At 41.0% G+C, this 23821-nt stretch overlaps 1 protein-coding gene across 2 annotated transcripts in view; it reads left to right on the top strand.

Annotated features, from left to right (window-relative positions):
* LOC137321966 (uncharacterized) overlaps positions 1-23821 on the top strand; it is a 72053-nt gene that overhangs the window by 19924 nt on the left and 28308 nt on the right. For both annotated transcript variants that reach the window (XR_010962932.1, XM_067984911.1), the window contains exons 4-11: positions 8937-9039; positions 9719-9847; positions 10260-10445; positions 11718-11968; positions 13260-14462; positions 15204-15315; positions 17825-17950; positions 20708-22810. Coding sequence is in view for 1 of the 2 variants with exons in the window: in XM_067984911.1 (XP_067841012.1) it covers positions 8937-9039; positions 9719-9847; positions 10260-10445; positions 11718-11968; positions 13260-14462; positions 15204-15315; positions 17825-17950; positions 20708-22810 (4213 nt within the window). In the remaining variant the exon portion in view is untranslated. The remainder of the gene's footprint in view (positions 1-8936; positions 9040-9718; positions 9848-10259; positions 10446-11717; positions 11969-13259; positions 14463-15203; positions 15316-17824; positions 17951-20707; positions 22811-23821) is intronic.

Genomic DNA, 23821 nt, shown 5'->3' with positions numbered 1-23821 from the left:
TCTGAGTTTCATATCATCTTCAAACTTTGAAATTATACCCTCTACACCCAAGTCCAGGTCATTAATATATATCAAAAAGAGCAGTGTTCCTAATACTGACCCCTGCGGAACACTACTGTATACTTCCCTCCAGTCTGAGAAACAACTATCCACCACTCCTCTCTGTTTTCTGTCCCCTGGCCAATCTTGTATCCACGCTGCCACTGTCTTTTTAATCCCATGGGCTTTAATTTTGCTAACAAGTCTATTATGTGTTAGTTTATCAAATGCATTTTGAATGTCCAGTACGTAAATACTAAACTTGGCGAAACAGGTTAATAAGGCCATAAAAAAAGCAAACCAAGCACTGGGGTTCATTTCTAGAGGGATAGAATTGTATAGAATCTTGATTAGACCACACATGGAGTACTATGAACAATTCTGGTCTCTTTATAAAAAGGATATAAAGGCACTGGAGAAGGTGCAAAAAAAATTTACCAGGATGATACCAGAACTGAGAGGCTATACCTATCAGGAAAGATTGAACAGGCTGGGGCTCTTTTCACTAGAAAAGAGAAGACTGAGGGGGACCTGATCAAGGCCTTTAAGATTATGAAAGGGTTTGATAGGGTAGATGTAGAGAAGATGTTTCCACTTGCAGGGGTGATCAGAACTAGGGGCCATAATTATAAGATAGTCACTAATAAGTCTAATAGGAAACTCAGGAGAACTTCTTTACCCAGAGAGTGGTTAGAATGTGGAACTTGATGCCACAAGGACTAGTTGAGGTGACTAGCATAGATGCATTTAAGGGGAAGCTAGATAAACACATGATGGAGAAAGGAATAGAAGGATATACTGAGAGGGCTAGATGAAGTAGGGAGGGAGGAGGCTTGTGTCGAGCATAAACATCGGCATGGACCAGTTGGGCTGAATGGCCTCTTTCTGTGCTATACATTCTATGTAATTCTATGTAAATGTATGATTAGAGGTTATATTTAGAGAGAAAATAAGTTGCATCTTTGTTGCTTTATATATCAAGGACTGCAGGAAAATATATATTTCACTGTGTGGTAACGTCCACTCTTTGTTCAACTATCTTCTGTAAATAAAATCCTTTTGGTTCAAGCCTGTGTCTCAATTTGGCAAGAGTGCTCATCTAATCTGCTGTTTGTAGGGAAAGGAGAGGTCACATGCATAATACGTTGCCGTACCAAATGTTCGGAGCAAGGATTTTCTGTTGCAATCCCTGGGTCTTGCTGTCATTTATCTAGGCATTGGGCAGAAAAAGATGAGATTCACCTACACAAGTAAGCAGTAACACTGAACCTGAGAAAATATTTAGCATTAAAATCCAAAAGCTATGTCAAACACTTCAAGTTAATTAACCACTAAGCAGTTAATAAATATTTATAAATATAAGTGGAGATTTATTTAGCATGTCTGGACTTTATAGGGTGTTCAGTGCAGTTGTCCAGCTGACATTCCAGGTTAATCTAATTCTTTATAACCTGCGTATCTAATTTGCTATGAACTACAGTTTAGTTTGACTTGTGTTGATGGGGTTGTCTTGGAAACAGATCTTTCATTCTTGCTGATGGTGTTTTTCCCCCTCTGCTATCTGAGTTCCTCCTATTTTTGTAAAACGCTTAATGTTTCCATTAGTTTGCACTAAACGCAAAGGACAACAGATGAGCTGCTGATATGCAGTATGGATGAGAGGATGGTCAGAGTGACCTTATCCAATACTGTCTGGCATAACAATATTCAACAGTTGCCATATTTTAAAGAAAATATAAGTAGAAAGTATTTAAAATAAACAGATTAATGCCTCTGCTAAAATAACAGATAGAAGAATTTAGTATGAGCACACTGTGTGACCGTTGATGTTACCAACAATAATTTATAGGCTCACACTAGTTGGGTTTCCCCTCCAGAAAGAAAGAAAAAAGGCTCTCGCACTGAGACTTGAGGGACTAGATTTAGGCTGAAATTTTTGTTTGGTATATATTTCCTGTTGTTGTTATCTGAAATCAGTTTTTGTAACATCTGTTGTGATCATGATGCACCTGAAGTACCTCTCATATATGAGTATGGTATGGATGCAAAACTAATCAAATGTCAATGACTTCACTGATTTTTTTTTTCCCCTCCCCATCTTCATGATTAGTGCATTTGCACAGTACATAACCTGTCTTAAATCACTCATGAGTTCTGTAGATGTGAGTGAATTGTCTTTCTTTTGTATTCATGTCTTAAAACTGATAATTCAACAATAGCAACTTGCATTTATATAGGGGCTTTAATCATATAGTAAAACGTCCCAAGGCACTTCACAGGAGCGTTATCAGACAAATATTGACACTGAGCCAAATAAAGAGACATTAGGACAGGTGACCAAAAGCTTGGTCAAAGAGATGGGTTTTAAGGGGTGTCTTATAGGAGGAGAGAGAGAGATGGTGAGGCTTAAGGAGGAAATTCCTAGACAGCTGAAGGCATGTCCGCCAATGGTGGGGGGTGCACAAGAGGCCAGAGTTGGAGGAACACAGAGATCTTGGAGGGATGTAGGGCTGGAGGAGGGGGTTACATAGATGGGGAGAGGTGAGATCATGGAGGGATTTGAATATAAGGATGAGGATTTTTAAAATCAAGGCGTTGCTGGACCGGGAGCCAATGTAGGTCAGCGAGTATGGGTTGATGGGTGAACGGGATTAGTTGCGAGTTAGGATACAGGCAGCAGAGTTTTGGGTGAGCTCAAAGTTTATGGAGGTTGGAAGCTGGGAGGCCGGGCAGGAAAGCATTGGAATAGTCAAGTCTGGAGGTAACAAAAATGTGGATAAGTGCAATATTATATTATAGTTATTCTTAATAACTAATTTTATATTAAGTTTTATAGAGCATGCCTAGGTATTTTTGATGCTGATGTTGTGCATTTGAGGGATTTGAATCAGTTCTAGGTTGTGTTGCACAAAGTTACAATGTCTGATTGCTACTTGCAGTTGGATATATTATCACCATTGCAGATAGGTATCATGCTGCTGACAAATAAAATTACCACCATTTCATCTAATTATCATGTTGTTAACAGGGCACCACAGCCTCATAAATATAACGTGAAATTACTTAAAACACAGATCATTCTTCTGTTTAGGTAAATGATTAAAAAAAATATGGATCCTTGGAATGTTCAGTTTCTGGACAGGTCAGAGGAGATAGTGGAACCAGGGATATCAATAGCTGATGGGTTAGGAATATAGCCATCAGAGGTAAGAGATGTTGGCTGTTTGACTTGCATAATACATGAAGAAACTGCCTGAAGAATTGGAACAAGCACCGTTTCTATTGTCTCTTTTAAGGGCATAGAGGAGACCAAGGTGTGATTCAGCCATTGAATTCTGAGGGGGCTGGAGGATGTGTGCACTGAGGGAGGGTTGATTTTGACTTTTGAGTGACTATAACTGATGGAATGTGCTGGTCGGCTACCCAGTCAAGCGGCAAAGAAGCCCCTGTGATTTTGAGGCCCCGGCCTCATTTAAGTACGGCAGGCGAGCTGTGAGGTGCCAACAGGCGGGATGCAGCTCGCCAGATTGTGGCATCAAGATTGGGCTGTGGTAGCTGCCTGCAAGGTAATTTGCAAATAGTGGTCCCAATCGCAGAGGGTGGCAGTCTTGGGGCGGCAGTGGCCCAGATTATTTTTGTTGACCCCGGAGGAGCAGGAGTGCCCACAAAAATAATTTGACACTTACCTTTATCAGGTTCCGACCAATTCCGACCTAAAATGGCCTATTACGTCATAGGACCCAGATTTCCATATTAAAAGGGACCTATCACCTGAAACAGGTGGATACCTGGCAGTTGGCCTCATTTCAAAATGGATCTGGCCGAATCGCAGGTGTTTACAAGGTGATAAGACTACCAACCCCATTTTGAGGCCATTACTGCCCCGTTAATGGCATGATGTGGAGATGCCGGTGATGGACTGGGGTTGACAATTGTAAACAATTTTACAACACCAAGTTATAGTCCAGCAATTTTATTTTAAATTCACAAGCTTTCGGAGGCTACCTCCTTCCTCACCTGAGGAAGGAGGTAGCCTCCGAAAGCTTGTGAATTTAAAATAAAATTGCTGGACTATAACTTGGTGTTGTAAAATTGTTTACAACCGTTAATGGCAAGCAAAGGCAGTGATAATCAACCCCAGGGTGTTAAATCTGAAGGATGTTCCATCTGAAGGAAGTAGATGAATGTAGAGTGGGTAGAATTGGGTGATGAGTAGAGAAGGCTATTGAACTGGAAGAGGAACAGAGTGGGAGACAGATAAATTGCTGAATTAATGGAAAAAGAGTCAGAGGCTGAGCCATCAATTCCAGCACAGGTGGAGAGGTTTGAGAGAAAGCTCGACAGCCATGAATGTTGTATAAGTGGAGACCATACGATGGTAACCTGCTTAGAAATGCAGTGTCATTTTCTTCTATGAATGGAATTTGACCAAGTACTGTTTTTTAAATTCAGTCTTTAGCTCTTTCCTTTTTTTTCTAAATATTGATGTTTAAACAAATGCTGATTACATCATTGGAGCTACTGTCTTGGAGGAGTTATTGAATTCAGCACTGCAGAAGAACGGAATGAATGCACATTTAAAATAAGATCACTGAAGCACCTGAGTCACTGATTACATCTATTGGACACTATATTCTGCTACCTCATTCTCTTGAGTACACTTGCTCCTCCAGTCAGTACCCCTAAATTACAAAATCATGTTTTGAGCATGAATAAGTTTCTTGAAGGATGCACCCTGCTTGTATGCTCTTACTGATATCATTTGTGAGAGTATATTCAAGGGGAAGTCTCAGTAAAAATATCACATTTACTTTCTGCACCCCTTCAATTTTATCCCATTTTCTCCTGAAGTTGATGACTTAGGCTGGGTTGCAGTTCCACAGACACCAAATGCCTTCAGCTACTTTCGAGTGTGAGCCTACACAGTGAGCGTCAACAGGCTATTTCACCATGGTGTGCATTGCCGCCGAGAACAGCTTCTGCTGATCTCATAGAATCATAGAATGGTTACAGCCCAGAAGGAGGCCATTCGAGCCCATGCCGGCTCTCTGCAATAGCAATCCAGCTAGTCCCAGCCCTTTCCGGGTAGCTCTGCAAATTTTTTCCCTTCAAATACTCATCCAATTCCCCTTTGAAAGCCACGATTGAATCTGCCTCCACCACCCCCTTCGGCAGTGCAATCTATATCATAACCACTTGCTGCGTAAAAAAGTTTTTCCTCGTGTCGCCTTTGGTTCTTTTGCCAATCACCTTAAATCTGAGTCCTCTGGTTCTTGACTCTTCCGTCAATGGGAAGAGTTTCTCTCTATCTACTCTGCCTAGACCCCTCATGATTTTGAACACCTCAATCAAATCTCCCCTCAACCTTCTCTGCTCTAAGGAGAACAACTGCAGCTTCTCCAGTCTATCCACGTAACTGAAGTCCTTCATCCCTGGAACCAGTCTAGTAAATCTTTTCTACACCCTCTCCAAGGCCTTCACATCCTTCCTAAAGTGCGGTGCCCAGAATTGGACACAATACTCCAGTTGTGGCCGAACCAGTGTTTTATAAGGGTTCATCATAACTTCCTTGCTTTTGTACTGTATGCCTCTATTTATAAAGCTGAGGATCCTGAATGCTTTTTTAACCTCTCTCAACCTGCCCTGCCACCTTCAACGATTTGTGCACTTATACCCCCAGGTCTCTCTATTCCTGCACCCCCTTTAGAATTGTACCCTTTAGTTTATATTGTCTCTCCTCATTCTTCCTGCCAAAATGTATCACTTCGCACTTCTCTGCATTAAATTTCATGTGCCACTTGTCTGCCCATTCCACCAGCCTGTCTATGTTCTCTTGAAGTCTATCATTATTCTCCTCACTGTTCGTTATACTTCCAAGTTTTGAGTCATCTGCATATTTTCAAATTGTGCCCTGTACACCCAGGTCCAAGTTATTAATATATATCAAGAAAAGCATTGGTCCTAGTACCGACCTCTGGGGAACATCACTGTATACTTTCCTCCGAAAACTAACTGTTCATCACTATTCTCTGTTTCCTGTCACTTATCCAATTTCGTATCCATGCTGCCCCTGCCCCCTTTATTCCAGGGGCTTCAACTTTGCTGACAAGCCTATTATATGGCACTTCATCAAACGCCTTTTGGAAGTTTATATACACTACACCAACCGCATTGCCCTCATCGACCCTTTCTGTTACTTCATCAAAAAACTATATCAAGTTAGTTAAACAAGATTTGCCTTTAACAAATCCGTGCTGACTTCCCCTAATTAATCCACACTTGTCCAAGTGACTGTTAATTCTGTCCCGGATTATCGTTTCTAAAAGTTTCCCCACCACCGAGGTTAAACTGACTGGCCTGTAGTTGCCTGTAGTTCAAAAATGTTACACCCTTTTTTGAACAAGGGTGTAACATTTGCAATTTTCCATTCCTCTGGCACCACCCCCGTATCTAAGGATGATCGGAAGAATATGGCCAGTACCTCCTCAAATTCCACCCTTCCCTCAGCAATTTCCAAAGAAAAAATATTTTCCAGCAGTGATCAGGAGCAGGGAGCATGACTAAATTGTTTTTTTTTGTTTCACTCTGCTTCCTGCAGATTGGGAACACTGAGGCTGGTTTCAGAGAATTTGTGGAGACCTGGAAGCAGGTTTATCATTTCTTGACTAACGATGGTGTATGGTATGGGGGAAACCCAGACAAGGGAAGAGCAACATTTTTTTTTTTAAAAAGAAGAAAAAAAATCAAAATTTGACATGTAGTTGGAGGGGCGGCTTTTTTGAACAATGCTGCAGTTATCAGTCGGAAGAGAACAAGGAATGTTCTCCTGTTCCTTTTTGAACAGGACGTTGGCACTGCCTGACTTCAAATTGGTCATTCAAGAACAGCAACTTATATTTATGTAATGTATAAAAACATCTCAAGGTGCTTCCCAGAAGTGCAAAGGGGGAAAAAATGGATTCTGAGCCAAAAGAAATATGAGGAGGATTCATCAAAAGCTTGGTCAAAGAGGTGGGTTTTAAAACAAGAGGAGATGGAGAGATTAAGGGAGCGAATTCCAGAGTGTGGGGCTGGTGGCACAACCGCCAGTAGTGGGGCTAAAGGGAATCAGAAAAACAGAGTTCAGGGGTGGGTAGTAGCACTGGAGAAGGTTACGGAGATAGGAAGAACCATTTATTAGAACCATACGGGCCTTTACTACCACACGCTGTCAGTCTTGGCTCAGTTGTAGCAATCTTGCCTCTGAGTCAGAAGGTTGTGGGTTCAAGTCCCACTCAAGACTCGAGCATATAAGCTAAGCTGACGCGGCGGTGCAGTACTATGGGAGTGTTGCACTATCGGAGGTGCTGTCATTTGGATGAGACATTGAACCGAGGCTCTGTCTGCCTTCTCAGGTGGATATAAAAGATTGCGTTGCACTATTTGAAGCAGAGTAGTTCTCCCCGGTCCTGGCCAAAATTTAGTTCTCAACCAACATCACTAAAACAGATTATTTGGTCATTATCTCATTGCTGTTTGTAGGACCTTGCTATGCAAATTGGTTGCCGCGATTCCATACTTTACATCAGTGAGTACACTTCAGAAGTACTTCATTGGCTGTAAAGTGCTTTGGGATGTCCTGAGATCATGAAAGATGCTATATAAATGCAAGTTCTTTTTTTATTTCCCAACACTTCATCATGCTCTTCCTTCTGTTGGGTCCCACATCTGTCTAAGAATGATAGATTATCAGAACTGAATGGTTCCACCCAGATGTTAATATCATCTTCTGTTTTAGAGAGTCATTTACTTGCTTTGCGTTTCCAGCAGTCAGAATTTTATTCCCAGAGTGTCTGCCCTTTGTCACTCTTCTATTCGTTCTGTCCATGCAGTCACACATCTCGGCGTTAATTTTTCAGAAGATTGTTTCCTAGGTGAGGACCACGCTCTTGCCTTCCAAGGGTGTGTTCTTCAACAACAACAGCAACTTGCATTTATATAGCACCTTTAACGTAGTAAAACGTCCCTTGGTGCTTCACAGGAGGGATTTTCAAAAAAAATTTGACATCGAGCCACAAAAGAAGATATTAAGACAGGTGACCAAAAGCTTGATCATAGAGATAGGTTTTAAGGAGCGTCTTAAAGGAGGAGAGAAAGGTGGAGAAGTTTAGGAAGGGAGTTCCAGAGCTTAGGGCCTAGGCAGCTGCCAATGGTGGAGCGATTAAAATCCGGGGATGCGCAAGAGGCAAGAATTGGAGCAGCGCAGAGATCCCAGAGGGTTGTAGGGCTGGAGGAGGTTACAGAGATAGGGAGGGGTGAGGCCATGGAGGGATTTGAAAACAAGGATGAGAATTTTAAAATCAAGGCATTCCCAGACCAGGAAGCCAGTGTAGATCAGTGAACAGAGGGGTGATGGGTGAATCGTACTTGGTGCGAGTTAGGATACAGGCAGTAGTTTTGGATGAGCTCAAATTTATGGAGGGTGGAAAATGGGAGGCCGGCCAGAAGAACATTGGAATAGTCAAGACTGGAGGTAACAAAGGCATTGATGAGGGTTTCAGCAGCAGATTAGCGAAGGCAGAGGTGGAAGTAGGCGGTCTTTGTGATGGAGCGGATGTGTGGTTGGAAGTTCATCTCAGGGTCAAAATAGGACGCCAAGGTTGCAAACGGTCTGATTTAGCCTCAAGACAGTGGCCAGGGTAAGGGATGGAGTAATATGGTGCATGGGCCCTGTCCTTCACAGTTTTCTTGCTGTTGTATACTTTTTTAAAATCACATGTGTTCAATCGTTGTGGCATACTCAGTAATGAAAATCTTTAGATCAAGAATCCCTTTTCTGTATTTACTCATATTGCATGAGACAACCTTTTTTTCTAATGGTGTCAATAACTTTACTTGTTTTCATTCACTTTGAACAGCATAAGAGCAGCTGTGGATAAAGTGGAGTTACTGTGGCAACAGGCTCTTGCCAGGGCTCAGTTTTTGCTAAAGGACCTTCAGTGCAGGGAAAAGGCTCAGCAGGTACAATTTCTTTCAGGCATCATGAGATTAAACTAAGTTAACAGATGAAAAAACTGTTTGATTATACAATATTGTATGAATGCTTTGTTCTCCAAGTGACCATCGAAAAGAATGACAAACTGGAAGTGGAAATATTGATTAAATATTCACTCTTGGGCTCTTGTATATTACGATAAATGGCATCTGAATTGATAATGTTAGTGAATTTTACTGAATAGTTATTGAATACAACACGCTTGAATGAGAGTGGAAATTGGCAAACTGTTTCCTAAGCTTATGTCTACTTAATCTAATATTGTTCTGATAAAATCTTGATCCAAGAGGCCTCTGAGACTCACCTCTACACCAGCAGAGTACTTATCAGCTAAGGCATCAGGGAAATTTTAATTTCCATTTTAAACAACATGTCGAACACAGAAAGGCTTCTGGAATTTGACACAATTCAGATCTATCTGTTTTATAGAGTGTTTTAATTTGAATAAAAATGGACTTATTTTAGGAATGTTCATCAGTAAGCCTCAGTGCGAAAAAAAAATTGTTGCCATAATGGAGAGAGGACAATATGACGTCGTCTAACTCCTTGACAGATCAGCCCTGCACACAGCAAAGTATACTTGTATTGCAGCAGTACCTTTGAAAGTTACCAGCAGTCACTTTTTCTTTTTAATCTTGCCTTCAGATTACTGATTTGATCACTAAAGAAGGAATGGGGAAGATTCATTCATACAGATTAGAAATTGCAAATAATTTGAGCCAAGCAGAGGTTCTTAAACTGGATTATGAAGTTGCCGTTTATAACCCTGCAATGGTGAGTTTCTTTTATTTTGTTACTTGTACTTTTTATTATGAAATGTCCAGTATTTTAGGATTGAATCATATCTAATGTACTGCTGCCCTGCAATTATAAAAATGAAATGTGTTTAAGTAATGTAAACTATTATAATGTTCTGTGTATTGTACTGTCTATCTACAATGCCAGGACAATAATTTTATTTCCATGCTAAGTATGTGGTTTTCTCAGAACAATCAAACTTTTTGGCCTTACTGCTATAATGTGTGGAAGATCCAAATGACTTGTCCAGTGACAATTATCCTACAAGGCAATTCATTTGTTATCAATAACAATGACTGTTTCTTACTCACTATGTATTTGGTGCTTTGAATAGATGTTAACATTTTTATAGAATTGTTTGTTTTGTCCATGCTATTTTATTTTATAGAAGTTGATTGCCGAATCTGAGAGAGTATTGCAGGATCTTGGTGAAATAACTGAAGAGGAATCTGGAGGGAAAGAGGAAGATTGTAAGGAGAAACTGAGCAGATTAAAAGATATGTTCCACATAGCTGTAGAACTGCCCCGCCAAACTTTAAAAGCAGTGTATGATTTCTACTACATTTTTGAAAAAGTAGGTAACGTGTATAACCAAGCAGACCGAGGGGGGTGGGAGTCATGCTGGAAGCAGAGATGTTTATGTGCTATATGCTATCTCTTGCAAAAATGAAACTCTTTCGTAATTTAGTGAGGAATTGGTTCAACTCTGAAGGTTCCACCTTGAGCGTTAAACCCACCTTTCTCTTTCGGATGCTGACCAACTTGCTGTGCACTTCTAACGTTTTCTATTTTTACTTCTTTGTGATTTATGTTTTTAGTTCAAATCTCCAGTATTACCCTTGTAACTTTCAAGCATTAGCCATTTGGTTTAATTTCATTCAGCCATATCTAAAAGCCAAAGTACTTGTACCAGTTCACCACAGATGGCTCTTCCTTTACTGGATAATGGAAAATTTTATCATCTGTGACTAGTTGGTTGAGAACCAGTTCATCTTCATGCCTAAGACAAGTTGAGAATTGGGTTTTATTTGAAATGATTAAGGCAATCTAAGTGTGGCTTCTCCAAAGGGACCTTGTAAAGACAAATGCTATGGTGCTACAAAGGTTAATCCCATTACATCCAATCATCCAAAGTCTATTCATGCCGCAAGTGGACTTATGTGTTTTCACATTGATGCTTAAATTGCAACAATTTCCTTTACAAAAACTTGGTCCACATTGGCATTTCACTGCCAAATAAGAGTTTTTTATGTTCGTATGTCACACCAGTCTGAAGAAAAACTCCACACCTGGGGGTCGATTTAAACGTTTCACCTGGCGTTAAAGGGGCAGTAAGAGCCTCAAAATGTATTGGTCACCTTACCGCCCTGTTAACCCTGATGATTCGGCCGGTGACATTTTGGAAGGGGCCCTCCGTAGGGCGCCCGAAGTGGTTGCCTGTTGTAGGCAGTAGGCCCCTTTTAATACGCAAATGGGGAGTCCTAGGACCCGGATTGCAATTTCGGGTTGGAACTGGTTGGAATGTGCACTATGCCCCAGGGCAGCCCCTTCCCCCCCCAGCTCCGCAATCTCAGCCACCACCTCCCCGCACTTACCTTGCTTGTAGCCACAGTGACCCGATATAGGTCTTGATCGAGTGATCTGCATCAGGATGCCTGTTTGGCATTGCACAACTTGCCGGCCAGATGTAAATGAGGCCAGGGTCTCAAAATTGCAGCTCCTCTTTGCCCAGAAGTTGAAATTGACCCCCTTGTGTTCAAGATTGATGCATTTATCTTTTATTTAAATTTTTATTTGAATATTCACCCAAATTTTAAAATTGCTTTCTCAAAATAATTCCTTCTAGGTTGCTGGCTGGTATAATTTCCTGCTACAAGAAATATTTTTTAAAGAGGTGGTATGTGATCGTGGTGTACAGATGTTGGGGTTTCCTCCGGAGGCAACTATGTGCCTTAAACCAAGCTGGCAGCATCAGGTTAATCGCTTCCTGAATAAAGCTCCTCTTCCAGCCGTTGAAGAATTGATTCAGCTCAGGCATTTGGCTGATTGTATTCCAGATACACTTCAGAGGAGGCGAGGAAAGCTGCTATCCCATCAGTAAGTATTGGTATCATGCTATATTTGCAAACATGTAGGGGGTCACTTTAGCCTAACCCAACCCAACCCACCCGGCGTGAAACTTGATGTGATCAGATCGGCCACCTGTTTAACACCCCTCCAATTGAGAGTAAAATAGGGTGGGCTGTAAAATGGGTGGCCGATCTGACCTCTTCAGTCTGCCTAAACTTGAGCTTTTGCTGCGAAGAGCTCAGCTGTGCAGTTGGCCAGCTTCTTGTAGGCCACGTTTCTGTCCCATTCCCTGAGAGAAAATGCTCCAACTTCTTACTGAACTGCACTGTCCTGGATAATATAGTCCTTGTGCTGATAGTAATGCAACGATAGTGTTAGGTAGGGAGTTTCAAGATATTGACTCAGCAAAAATGAAGGAACCGTGCATGTCCCAAGTTGGAGGGGAACCTGTAGGTGATGGTTTCCCCATGACATTGCTGCTGTTAGAGGTCGGGTGGGGGGGGTGCGGAGAGCTGTGAGGTGCTGTCAAAGGAAGCTTTTTGTTTCTATAATGCATACTATAGTTTGTACATACTGCAGCCACAGAATGCCAGTGGAGGATAGGTAGAAATTGAGTTCAGTAGCAGGGATGCCAATCAAATAAATTACTCTATCCAGGATGGTTTCGAGCTTCTTGAGAGTTGCAGCTGCACCATCCAGGTAAGTAGTGAGTATTCCATCACACTCCTGACTTAAGGCTTGTAGATGTTGGAGAGGCATTGAGAGGTTGAGGTCAGCCATTCATCATGGTGTACCCAGCCTCTGCATTGATCTTTTAGCCAGAGTGTTGATGTGGCTGGTGACACAACTATGGAAGCGGATTTTAAAATGCATTGACTTGGTAACAAATTATTAATTCAATAGGGGTCTGAAAAATGATTTTAAACTTGTTTATTTATCATTGTTTTTCAGTCCATTTTTAAAGTAATTGAAGGTCCGTGCTCCTATTTCCTAATGTTAATACATGACTTGACATCGCTTTACAAACTAGGCGTATCTCTGAAAGCAACAACAACTTACATTCATATGACGCATTTAAGAAAGAAAGAACTTGCACTTAGATAGTGTGTTTACTGTAGGAAAACATCTCGAGGCACTTCACAGAGGAGTAAAGGAGCAGGTGCCCAGCCTTTGTGAGAGGGTTAGGAGAGGTCACTGAAAGCTTGGTTGAAGAGACATTCTTTTATTTGGCAATATGTTATTGATGCCAAGTAAAACATTTAATCTAATGAGTTGTGTCTTTTTATCTTTTTGCTATGATTTTTTTTCTTCTACACAGGTGCTTAATTGTAAGAAAGTTGTTGACGTCTCAGGGGCAAGTGTTGCTGATTGACTTGGAACAAGCAATTCAATGGCAAGAAGCATATTTAAAGAGACTGCAAAGTGTGATGCTTCATCATGCTAATTCATCTGTTGACACCCATATTACTGGAGGTACTGCTGAGGCTCTGAAGGCTGCCAGTGAAACACATGTTATACAGGAACAGTTCATTAAAAACAGTTTACATGAACCAAAACAGCAAAATGGCTCTGAACCATATATATCCTCTGTAGAAAGACATTTTTATGAAACTGAGCAAATTGAGCACTGTAGGAGTGATCTTGACTGTGACCATGTTGACCAAAAGTTGCAGTTAACCCCTTTTCTATCAGCTTATCAAACTGTTGTTGTTCATCCTAACCAAAAAGTCAAGACATTAATGAAAAAACCCCCATCTTTAAGTTCTTTTGACTCTGGAATCGATGGGGCTGGTAGCTGCAATTTTGAGACTGGAAGTTTAAAAGACAATTATGAAATAGCCAATAGGGAACACGGGGCAAAAAGAATCTCAAAATTACCACTTAAAGCTGAAGTGGCAAAACTAAATGAAGAGGATAAGGTTGGTGGGAATGAGTCTGATGAATGGCCAGAGTTTGATAAGTTTGGGTTTGCTGATCCATTATCAACATCAAGTGCAGTACAGTCCTTTTCAAAATGTAATCCAAAGACTTTAAACTTTGAGATAAAAGTGAGCCGCTCGGCTAGTTTGCCTAAGAACCCTTGGATTAGCCTTCCCATTGAGGACCTTGAGAAGTCCTATGTGGTCACAATTACCCCCAAAAGATCGATGTTGGAGACAAACCTCAAACATGCAGAAGCCAGTAGCTGTAATATGGTAGATAAAAATGAAGAAAGAAATGTGAACCAGTTTACTGGCATGGCTCCAGCACTGAACAACCTCAGGGCAATAAAGACCACATCAGTAGAGATGAAAGCTACAGAAAAGGAGCAAGTTTTAGTTCTTGAGAAACTTGATGTGCAAACTGTTGAGAGAACTAATTGCGTACAGTGCTGTGAGGAACATAATTTGAACCCTACCAAAAATACAGGAATTCTGCCCAATTTTGATGAAGATTTTGAAGATGAGATCCCAGAAATTCTCTGGGATAGTTATGAACTTCGTGGATCCAGAAGACTACTGGAAGGGATTAAAAATGAAAGGTATCACATTATTACACACTTCTCCATCGCATCCTCCGCCAAACTACACACACATACTTTCTGAGAGTCCATTCAATAGTATTGAATCAGTCTTGATATTTACCAACCAACATGATTTTCATTTCCTGATCAAACAGGACCCAATAATGCTTGGGTGATGTCATTTGAGTGGGTTTTGCAAGGGTGCCTCAAGTCATGACACCAAAATCTTATTTTGTTGCTTCGTTGTATTTGCTAAATTGAAAATTTCCTTAAGATTGTCAAATGATCTCTAGAAATGGATAGATCATAATTGATGTGCATTAACTTACTAATGAGGTATGCCACAGGATGATAGTGTATGATTTTGTTCCACCAATTTTTCCACCAAACTCAATGTCGCTCTCCACTGATCTGTTAAGAGGAGATGCTGATTAGAAGGTGAGGCAATTCTTAAAATCAGAAGCAGTCAGCACAGACTGTTCTTGTTTACTTCCCAGTGAGGGGAAGAAACAGATGAGCAGGTAAGCCTGTTAAGTCTCTTGACTAATGAATAAGAATGTGGAGAGGAAAGAAAGTATGTTAAAATGGATTCAGAAAATACTAGAAACACTCAGCAGCTCAGGCAGCATTTGTAGAGAGAACAGATGACTTAACATTTGGTGTGTGCCAAAGCCAGTTTTTTTTCCTCCACTGTAATGTACAGTACGTTGGGCTGTTTTACTAATATAACCACTACTTTGTTCTACTTCCCATGGGCAGAGAACATATTGCATTAACTGAATCAAAGCTGTATGACTGGGACATGAAGGAGCAGGAAAACCTTCAGGATGATGTTGAAAAGCTTCTGCTGATGACAGCCAAAATTTTAGAGGTAAATGATGAAATACTTCTGCGTGATTGAATCATTTCTTCCTATTTATTCATGGAAGTGATGCAACTGAGTATGAGTGAGCCAGCCGAAGGCCCAGACACCAAAGATGGAGTGAAGATGGGTAAATGCACCTGAGGCCACAGGATAAGAGGGCATGGGCGGGAATGATGGGCTGGTTATGTTTACAGAGATATGGTGGGGCAAGGCCATAGAGTGATTTGTAGATGATGATGAGATTTTTAAAATTGGTTCCATTGGGGAACAGAGAATCAATCTAGGTCTGCAAGGATGGGTGTGCGGGACAGGATGTGAGCAACAGAGTTTTGGATAATTTGGAAGGTAGGAGTTTAGAGGCAGACAATGAGGCTGTTGTAGAAGTTAGGTCTAGAGGTCCTGAAGATGTGATTAAGGGGTTTGGCAGCAGTAGAGGTACGGTAGAAGCAGAGATGGGAAGTGTTGCAGAGGTAGAAGTAAATGGTCTTGGATGGAATATGGGGCTCACAGTTCAGCATCTTTGTTAGTTGATGATTTTCAAGTTATCTTTAAAACTGGATTCAAGCTTTTTTATTTTTAAAAACCTATGACTTCTCTGTTATGAACTAAATAACCTGCCTATAATTCTACTTCAGTATTTAATATTTTCTCTGCTCCTCCCTTCTCCTGAAGGCATAACTCATTGCTGGAGTGTGGTTCCATGGGCACCTGTTGGCTTCTAGTACTTCAACCAAGTGGCCATTATTTGTGAGTCAGCCTCAACAGTGGGTATCAGCAGGTCATGCGACTGCAGAGCCCATCACAGCAAAGTTTGATCCTGTCCAAGCTTGTGCCCTTCCAGCTGGGGCCACTGAGTAGTAATCATAAGTAAAAGAAAGTAAGAAAGACTCATATTCATATAGCGCCTTTCATGACCTCAGGACATCCCGAAGCGCTTTCCAGCCAATCAAGCACTTTTGAAGTGTAGTCACTGTTGTGATGTAGGACATGCGGCTGCCAATTTGTGCACAGCAAGGTTCCACAAAGAGCAATGTGATGATAATGTAGGAACCCTGGCTGTTTCTCACCCTATGTCCTACCCAACCCACATGAGCTGAGGCCAACTTTAACGTCTCTTTCACTGTACTATTTAAGATCAGCAGAGACTGGAGAGGAAACCGTATGTTCAGCCCCTCATTGATAACCTAATTGAACCATTGGGGGAGCCTATACATAGCAGCTTTACATAATAAATAAACAGGAAAAATTGTCCCCACACAAAATTCTGGCTGTTAGAGAGGGGAGGAAACATAATACAGTTAAACAGAAAAAATACTGCAAATGCTGGAAATCTGCAATTAAAAACAGAAAATGCTGGAACTACAACAGGTCAGTCATCATCTGTAAAGAGAAAAGAAAAGACTTTTTCGGTTAAGACCCTTCATTAGAATTGAAAAATGAAAGACGTCATTAGGACCTGACTGCAATTTTAGTTAGAGGCCTAAGCAGGGGAGCAGTGATGGCATCCCTGTCAGTGAACTAAGATGTCACAGAAATGGTCCCTTCAGAACGCGGAGAGGGGAGATCAGAGGGAGATTTATTTGGTGGTGGGATCATATTCGAGCTGGTGGAAATGGCAGATGATCTGTGGAATCCACAGGCTGGTGGAGTGGAAGGTAGAAGGAGGCTCACAGTTGTGAGAGGGGGATGGGATCAGGGCAGAAGCACTGGAAATGGGGCGGACCTAGTCAAAGATCCTTTCTACCATGGTGGAGGGGTACCGTTGGCTGAGGAATAAAGAGGATATTTTGGAAGCTCTGTTGTGATATCATTAGAGCAGATGCCATGGAGACGGAGATACAGGGGAAAAAGGAATGAGTCCTTACAGGAAGCAGGATAGGAAGAATAATAGTGCAGGTAATCATGGGAGTCGGTGGGCTTATAATAGACATCAGTGGAAAGATCATAGAGAGAGATCCAGGAAGGGAAGGGAAGAGTCAGAGATGGATCACATAAAGGAAAGGGATGGGTGGAAATTTGAAATATAATTAATTAAATCCTCTAGATCAGGGCAAGAGCTGTAAGCAGTAATGATACTGAATGTAACTGAAAAAGAGGACAGGGAGGCGGCCTGTTTGATTTTAAGAAATATCAGTTTTTATGGCAACATGGCTTTCTCTGTCGAATAAATTCTTGAAATATATGTAAATGAAATTCATAGGACTGGAACAAACCGTGTTCAACATATCCTACAGATGACGAGCACAGCTATGACCCATGTGGGTTCCCATTGTGACCCCTTTTACCTGGAGGAAGTAAGTGGAGTTAAAGGAAGGGTCTTCCACCTAAAACATATACCTGTCTTTTGTCTTTACAGAAGGTGACTGACCTGCTGTGTATTCCCACATTTTCTGTTTTTATTTAAGATAACTACATCATCGAAATCAGCACCTTCCAATTCTTTATTTAGTGCCAAGAATATGAGTAATAACATTGTTTTTACAGTATTTAAAATGTTCCCATCTTTTGGATCCAGGAGGAAGAATGTGTGCTCAGACAAGAAAATGAGCTGGAGCTTCTTTTGCAGTTGGAAGAAGGGGAATGCTGTGGTGATCCTGTAGCTGACATGCACAGTGACCAAGACACTATGAGCAACGAGAAGGTAGAACTCTCAAAAATAATTCTTCCAGGATTTTTCATGATACTCAGTAGCCAGGTGTTTGACTTGCTGTCGTTTGAAACTGATTCTTCTGTAGATATAAATTAATTGTAAAAATCAGGTTGCATGTCTAAAAGTATTGTTAAATTCAAGTCTAAGTTTAATAAGTGCACAACCTATTTGATATCCATTGTTAGCACTGACCGTCTCTTTAGATTGTGATGAAGATTATAAGGACCAATTTTCTGAATGGGTGCTCCTGGCAGGAAGCCTTGCCTATCAGGCACATGTGTTGACATCGCCCACCATGATTTTCCATCTATTAGAATTAATGGACAGAAAATGGTTGGGGATCATGCTTGCAATTCCCTGATATGCACCACATCGTCCCTACACTGACAAAATTACTCTATTGGAAAGCATCTTCATTTTTCTTGAAAACATTAAGGACAGATTTTTGTCTTCAGCATTCCTCTTGGCACAGAGCTCTGCATACCAGGAGTTAAGGCACAGGTTCACTTCTCTCTTTTTCCACCCACCCCCTGTTTTTTTCTCTGCCAGAAGCATGAAGACAAAAAGTTATCCCGTTAGAGATCTTTGTAAAGTATTATCGTATGGTTAAAATTAAATTCTATGAATGAGATTATTTGTTTAATTGTTACTTGTGCCATTCATTTATAGAAGCCAAGAGTGAAATTATATCAATTTAATGTTGAAAATTAGCAATGGAGATTTTTTTTTGAGCTCAAGGTGAGAAATGAGAGTCCTTGGGAATGGTATCCTTTTCCACTTTGATCCCTAAAGTCAGCATCAAACAGTCGTAGGTCAGGCAAAGCACAAGCCAGATACAGGATAAATCTCCCTTTACACAGCCCCAACAATGTACCTTAATCCTTAGCCTCAGAAGAATACTCCACTACTATACCCATGTGAGATTACCAGGCATACTTGTAGTCTCTGAGTGAGACTGTCAGTTTGTGCCAAGTTAAGCCTAGTTTTTGAATACCTCTATCAAATCTCCTCGAACCTGGCCTCTGTTCCAAGGAGAACAACCCCAGCATCTCCAGTCTATCCATGTAACTAAAGTCCCTCATCCCAGGAATCATTCTAGTAAATCTCTTCTGCACCCATCGGAAAACTGCCAATGTAACACCCTTATTTAAAAAGGGTAGTAGGCAGAAGGCTGGAAATTATAGACCAGTTAGCTTAACATCTGTGGTGGGTAAAATTTTGGAGTCTATTATTAAGGAGACAGTAGCAGAACATTTGGATAAACATAATTTAATAGGACAAAGTCAGCATGGCTTTGCAAAGCGGAAGTCATGTCTGACAAATTTGCTTGAGTTCTTTAAGGATATAACGTACAGGGTGGATAAAGGGGAACCAGTGGACGTAGTGTATTTGGACTTCCAGAAGGCATTCGACAAGGTGCCACATAAAAGATTATTGCTCAAGATAAAGAATCACTGGATTGGGGGTAATATTCTGGCATGGGTGGAGGATTGGTTATCTAACAGGATGCAGAGAGTTGGGATAAATGGTACATTCTCGGACTGGCAACCTGTAGCCAGTGGTGTTCCGCAGGGGTTGGTGCTGGGTCCTCAACTCTTTACAATCTATATTAACGATTTGGAGGAGGGGCCCGAGTGTAACATATCAAAGTTTTCAGATGATACAAAGATGGGAGGGAAAGTAGAGAGTGAGGAGGACATTAAAAACCTACAAGGGGATATAGACAGGCTGGGTGAGTGGGCGGAGATTTGGCAGATGCAATACAATATTGGAAAATGTGAGGTTATGCACTTTGGCAGGAAAAATCGGAGAGCAAGTTATTATCTTAATGGCGAGAAACTGGAAAGTACTGCAGTACATAGGGATCTGGGGATCCTAGTGCAAGAAAATCAAAAGGTTAGTTTGCAGGTGCAGCAGGTGATCAAGAAGGCCAACGGAATGTTGGCTTTTATTGCTAGGGGGATAGAATATAAAAACAGGGAGGTATTGCTGCAGTTATATAAGGTATTGGTGAGACCGCACCTGGAATACTGCATACAGTTTTGGTCTCCATACTTAAGAAGAGACATACTTGCTCTCGAGGCAGTACAAAGAAGGTTCACTCGGTTAATCCCGGGGATGAGGGGGTGGACGTATGAGGAGAGGTTGAGTAGATTGGGACTCTACTCATTGGAGTTCAGAAGAGAGGCGATCTTATTGAAACATATAAGATTGTGAAGGGGCTTGATCGGGTGGATGCGGTAAGGATGTTCCCAAGGATGGGTGAAACTAGAACTAGGGGGCATAATCTTAGAATAAGGGGCTGCTCTTTCAAAACTGAGATGAGGAGAAACTTCTTCACTCAGAGGGTAGTAGGTCTGTGGAATTTGCTGCCCCAGGAAGCTGTGGAAGCTACATCATTAAATAAATTTAAAACAGAAATAGACAGTTTCCTAGAAGTAAAGGGAATTAGGGGTTACGGGGAGCGGGCAGGCAATTGGACATGAATTTAGATTTGAGGTGAGGATCAGATCAGCCATGATCTTACTGAATGGCGGAGCAGGCTCGAGGGGCCGATTGGCCTACTCCTGCTCCTATTTCTTATGTTCTTATGTTCTTTCTAAGGCCTTCACATCTTTCCTGAAGTGCGGTGCCCAGAACTGGACACAATACTCCAGTTGTGGCCAAACCATTGTTTTGTAAAGGTTTTATAAATGATCTCTTGATCATTTTGAAGTAACTAATTTACTAAAGAACCTTTTGTTCCAGGTCATGATGTCTCTGAGTGAGCTTTCAGCAGCTGGAGTGATAGGGTTGGAGGACTATGTGTGGCCTGAAATGGGACAGGAGGAACGTCACTGCAGTTGCACCCGTTCGCGTTTAGCTTGTGATATTGAATGCATGCAACAAGAAAGAAGCTTCAAACCTTACAGTGGGTTTTGCACTACAAACTGTAATGCTACTCCTTCAAGTCCAGGAGTGCACTGGGGCCTACGCAATAATCCCAGGTTACTGCAAGAGCTGAAAGAACTAAATCAAATTGAGGATAGAATTCTGGAGGAGAACTTGAAGATAAGAGAGCTGTGTTGCTCTGATGAAGAGCAGAATGTTCAAATTCAAAACTCAAGTGAGTCGAACGGAGGTAAATCGAACCCAAACAAAGATAGAATAAAGTTCTTGACTGAGCTGGAGCGGGAAAGGAAAGAGGTTGAGAAAATGGAGCAAAGTCTAGCTCGAGAAGAACAAATGAAATACAAGAATTTAAAGAAACTGCCACAAATATCTCCAAAGACAGAATGCGGTAATCAAAAGAAAAGTACAACAAAACCTTCTGCACGAGATCAGATTTCTCATCCAAAACCTAGCCCGGGAGCTGAAGTAAAAAGCCAATTTGTGTTAACAGGAATTAATTTAAAGTCCAGTGAATCGAGCTACGCTATAAATGGTTTCTATCCAGACTCCAGTCAGGACCGATCTTGCATCAAACATACTCCGGACAAAATGCCTCCAGATGTAACGGTTGTACGTAGCTCAAAGAAAAAGGCCACCAAATCAGTACATTCCAAAAAAAATTGCTTGCAAGACCAAGTTCTTGGTCCGGTTATAAATGATACTGTTCATATGAATGAAGAACGTAATCCAATAGGTGCAAAAGATGACCAGTCATTTATTACTCATCTACAGGGTGAAACCTCTATACGATCAGATAAAATGGAACAGCAGATTTGTAATGGAATCTCAGGAGAAGCCCAGGAAAAAAGCAGCCATGAGATTAATAGTCTAGAATATGTTGGAATGAAAAAAGGATGCCAGGGGCAGGGCTGTATTGAAGCTAAAGTTGCAACATTGAATCCAAGAAAGACACACATACTGAAAAACAACACATCACAACTTGATGTTCATAGAAAAGAAACTCTTGCCCAGGTTGCTCATTCATCTGAGAATGAAAACCATACAGTAGAATGTAAAAGCCGAAAAGACCTAACTGTACAAACCAAGGAAAAGCCAAAACCAGCACTGCGGACTAGTATACCTGTGAAACTGGAAAAGTTCCCGGCTTCTGCCATTTCTCAGGAACCCTTTAGTGAAACTCTTGGAGATGCCATAATGACGAAGAGAGGCAAGAAAGACCTGCTGAGAGTTCCAGTGCCCAAACCCAGAAAAACTATTAAGCTGTGCCAAACCAAAAGTCGGCCAAAACAGTGTTTGGAAAACTCCAGTGCTTTAGGGAAACCTAGTGATCATCAAGAATTTTCAGAATTTGTGGGCACCTGTCCAGTTTCAAAGGAGCCCCAAATGCAAGAGCCTATGAACACTAGTGCAACACACGAACCAAATCCCAGTCCACAGATAGGGAACAAAAATCAATCAGAAGACATCAGAAAGGACCATATGGGCAAAACTTCTTCCAAAGTGTCTGACAGCTCAACAGACATACAGATAGAACAAGTTAATTGCAAGAAAGATGATTCTATCTCCGAAGCAACCTCTTTAGCAAACCCTGTTGAGAATCGGAAAATGTGTTTTGGGGAAAAAGACTCCAAATTGGTAGTAAAATCAGATGCATATGGTGAAGGTAAATGTGATGCACAACACATTCTCTTATTTAATGAAGCAAAACTGAAAAACAGTGCAATTGGCAGTAGCAGCTTAGGATCAAGAGAGGATTGCAGTCCTGAGATGTTGCAATCTAATGAATCCAGAAGTGTTGAAACTCAGAAGGATTGTTTACATATAACTGATGATTCAAGCCATACACATGATTTTCCAAATCGAGTCTTGCGTCCTGTATTTGAAGAACATCATGCAAGGGTATCTGTGACACTTAATCCGCCAATGAATGCACACATTTTTCAAGCATCCATTATGAAGGTAACCAAAGATGTTTTTTTTTAATAGGACAGGTATTTATGTATCATTGTTGTGATACGATTTTTGTGAATTCAGTTATAGGGCAGCATAGCCTCTCAGAATCTTGAATTTTGGTCTTAAGCGCCTAATATTTTTTTCAGCATGAGAACTTTTAAAGACAATGGGGCAAGATTTATGAAGAATGAGTTTATGATTTAATTTCAAGTAGCATTCCAAGGAAATCTTCCCCCATGTTAGGATCTCCACAATGGGAGCTGAGAAAAAGGCACATTTTTTTCCCAAATAACTCAAAACTGATTTTTTTGCACACTTCCAAAAATGAGTGATATAATAATATAGATTGAGAGGACTAGCTTGAATCAGGCAATCTTGATTTGCAGTATCAAGTATCTTTGTTATAAATGCTGCTAAGAACTTGGGAGAGGAAAAAGATAGGAAAGGAGAGTTTCTGTTAATCTTCCAACTTATACCTAAAATTAGAAATTCTGTCTAGATTGAGCTGATAGATTGTCAAGATAGAATCTGTAACATAATATTTCAACAGCCAGCATCAACTTGAAGCAAAGCAGGCATGCTTTTTAAAAATAAAACCAATATTGCTAGCTTTTTGGCCGAGCATCAATGTAAAAATGCTACATCTGTGCATTTTGCTGCTTTGGCACCTAACTATCTATAGAGGGCTTGGCACAGTAGAACTATTGCTACCTATTGGACTAACCCAAAAGGAGCGAACGTAAACCTTTGAATAAGAGACTTTTGGAGAATGGAGATTAGTGAGTGTTTTATTTTAAAACAGTGCTAATTCATTTTGTTTTACCGTTTAAATGAAGTTTCTGGTTTACCATCAATTGCATGTACTGTTCCAAGGGTCTGCTGAACTGTAGCATCATAAATTGCCTTTATTCTGACACTTTATCTTCCCTTCCCTCCCCCTTTCCTGAAGGCATTGACTCCTTGATTTCACTGGTGACTGATGCCTTCTCACCCAAGTAATCATTCAGTAGTGAGCAT

The sequence above is a fragment of the Heptranchias perlo genome, chromosome 5 (assembly GCF_035084215.1).
Source record: "Heptranchias perlo isolate sHepPer1 chromosome 5, sHepPer1.hap1, whole genome shotgun sequence".
In the NCBI taxonomy this organism is placed as follows: domain Eukaryota; kingdom Metazoa; phylum Chordata; class Chondrichthyes; order Hexanchiformes; family Hexanchidae; genus Heptranchias; species Heptranchias perlo.
Note: the sequence above shows the minus strand (reverse complement) of the source record. Positions and strands in the feature narration are given on the sequence as shown.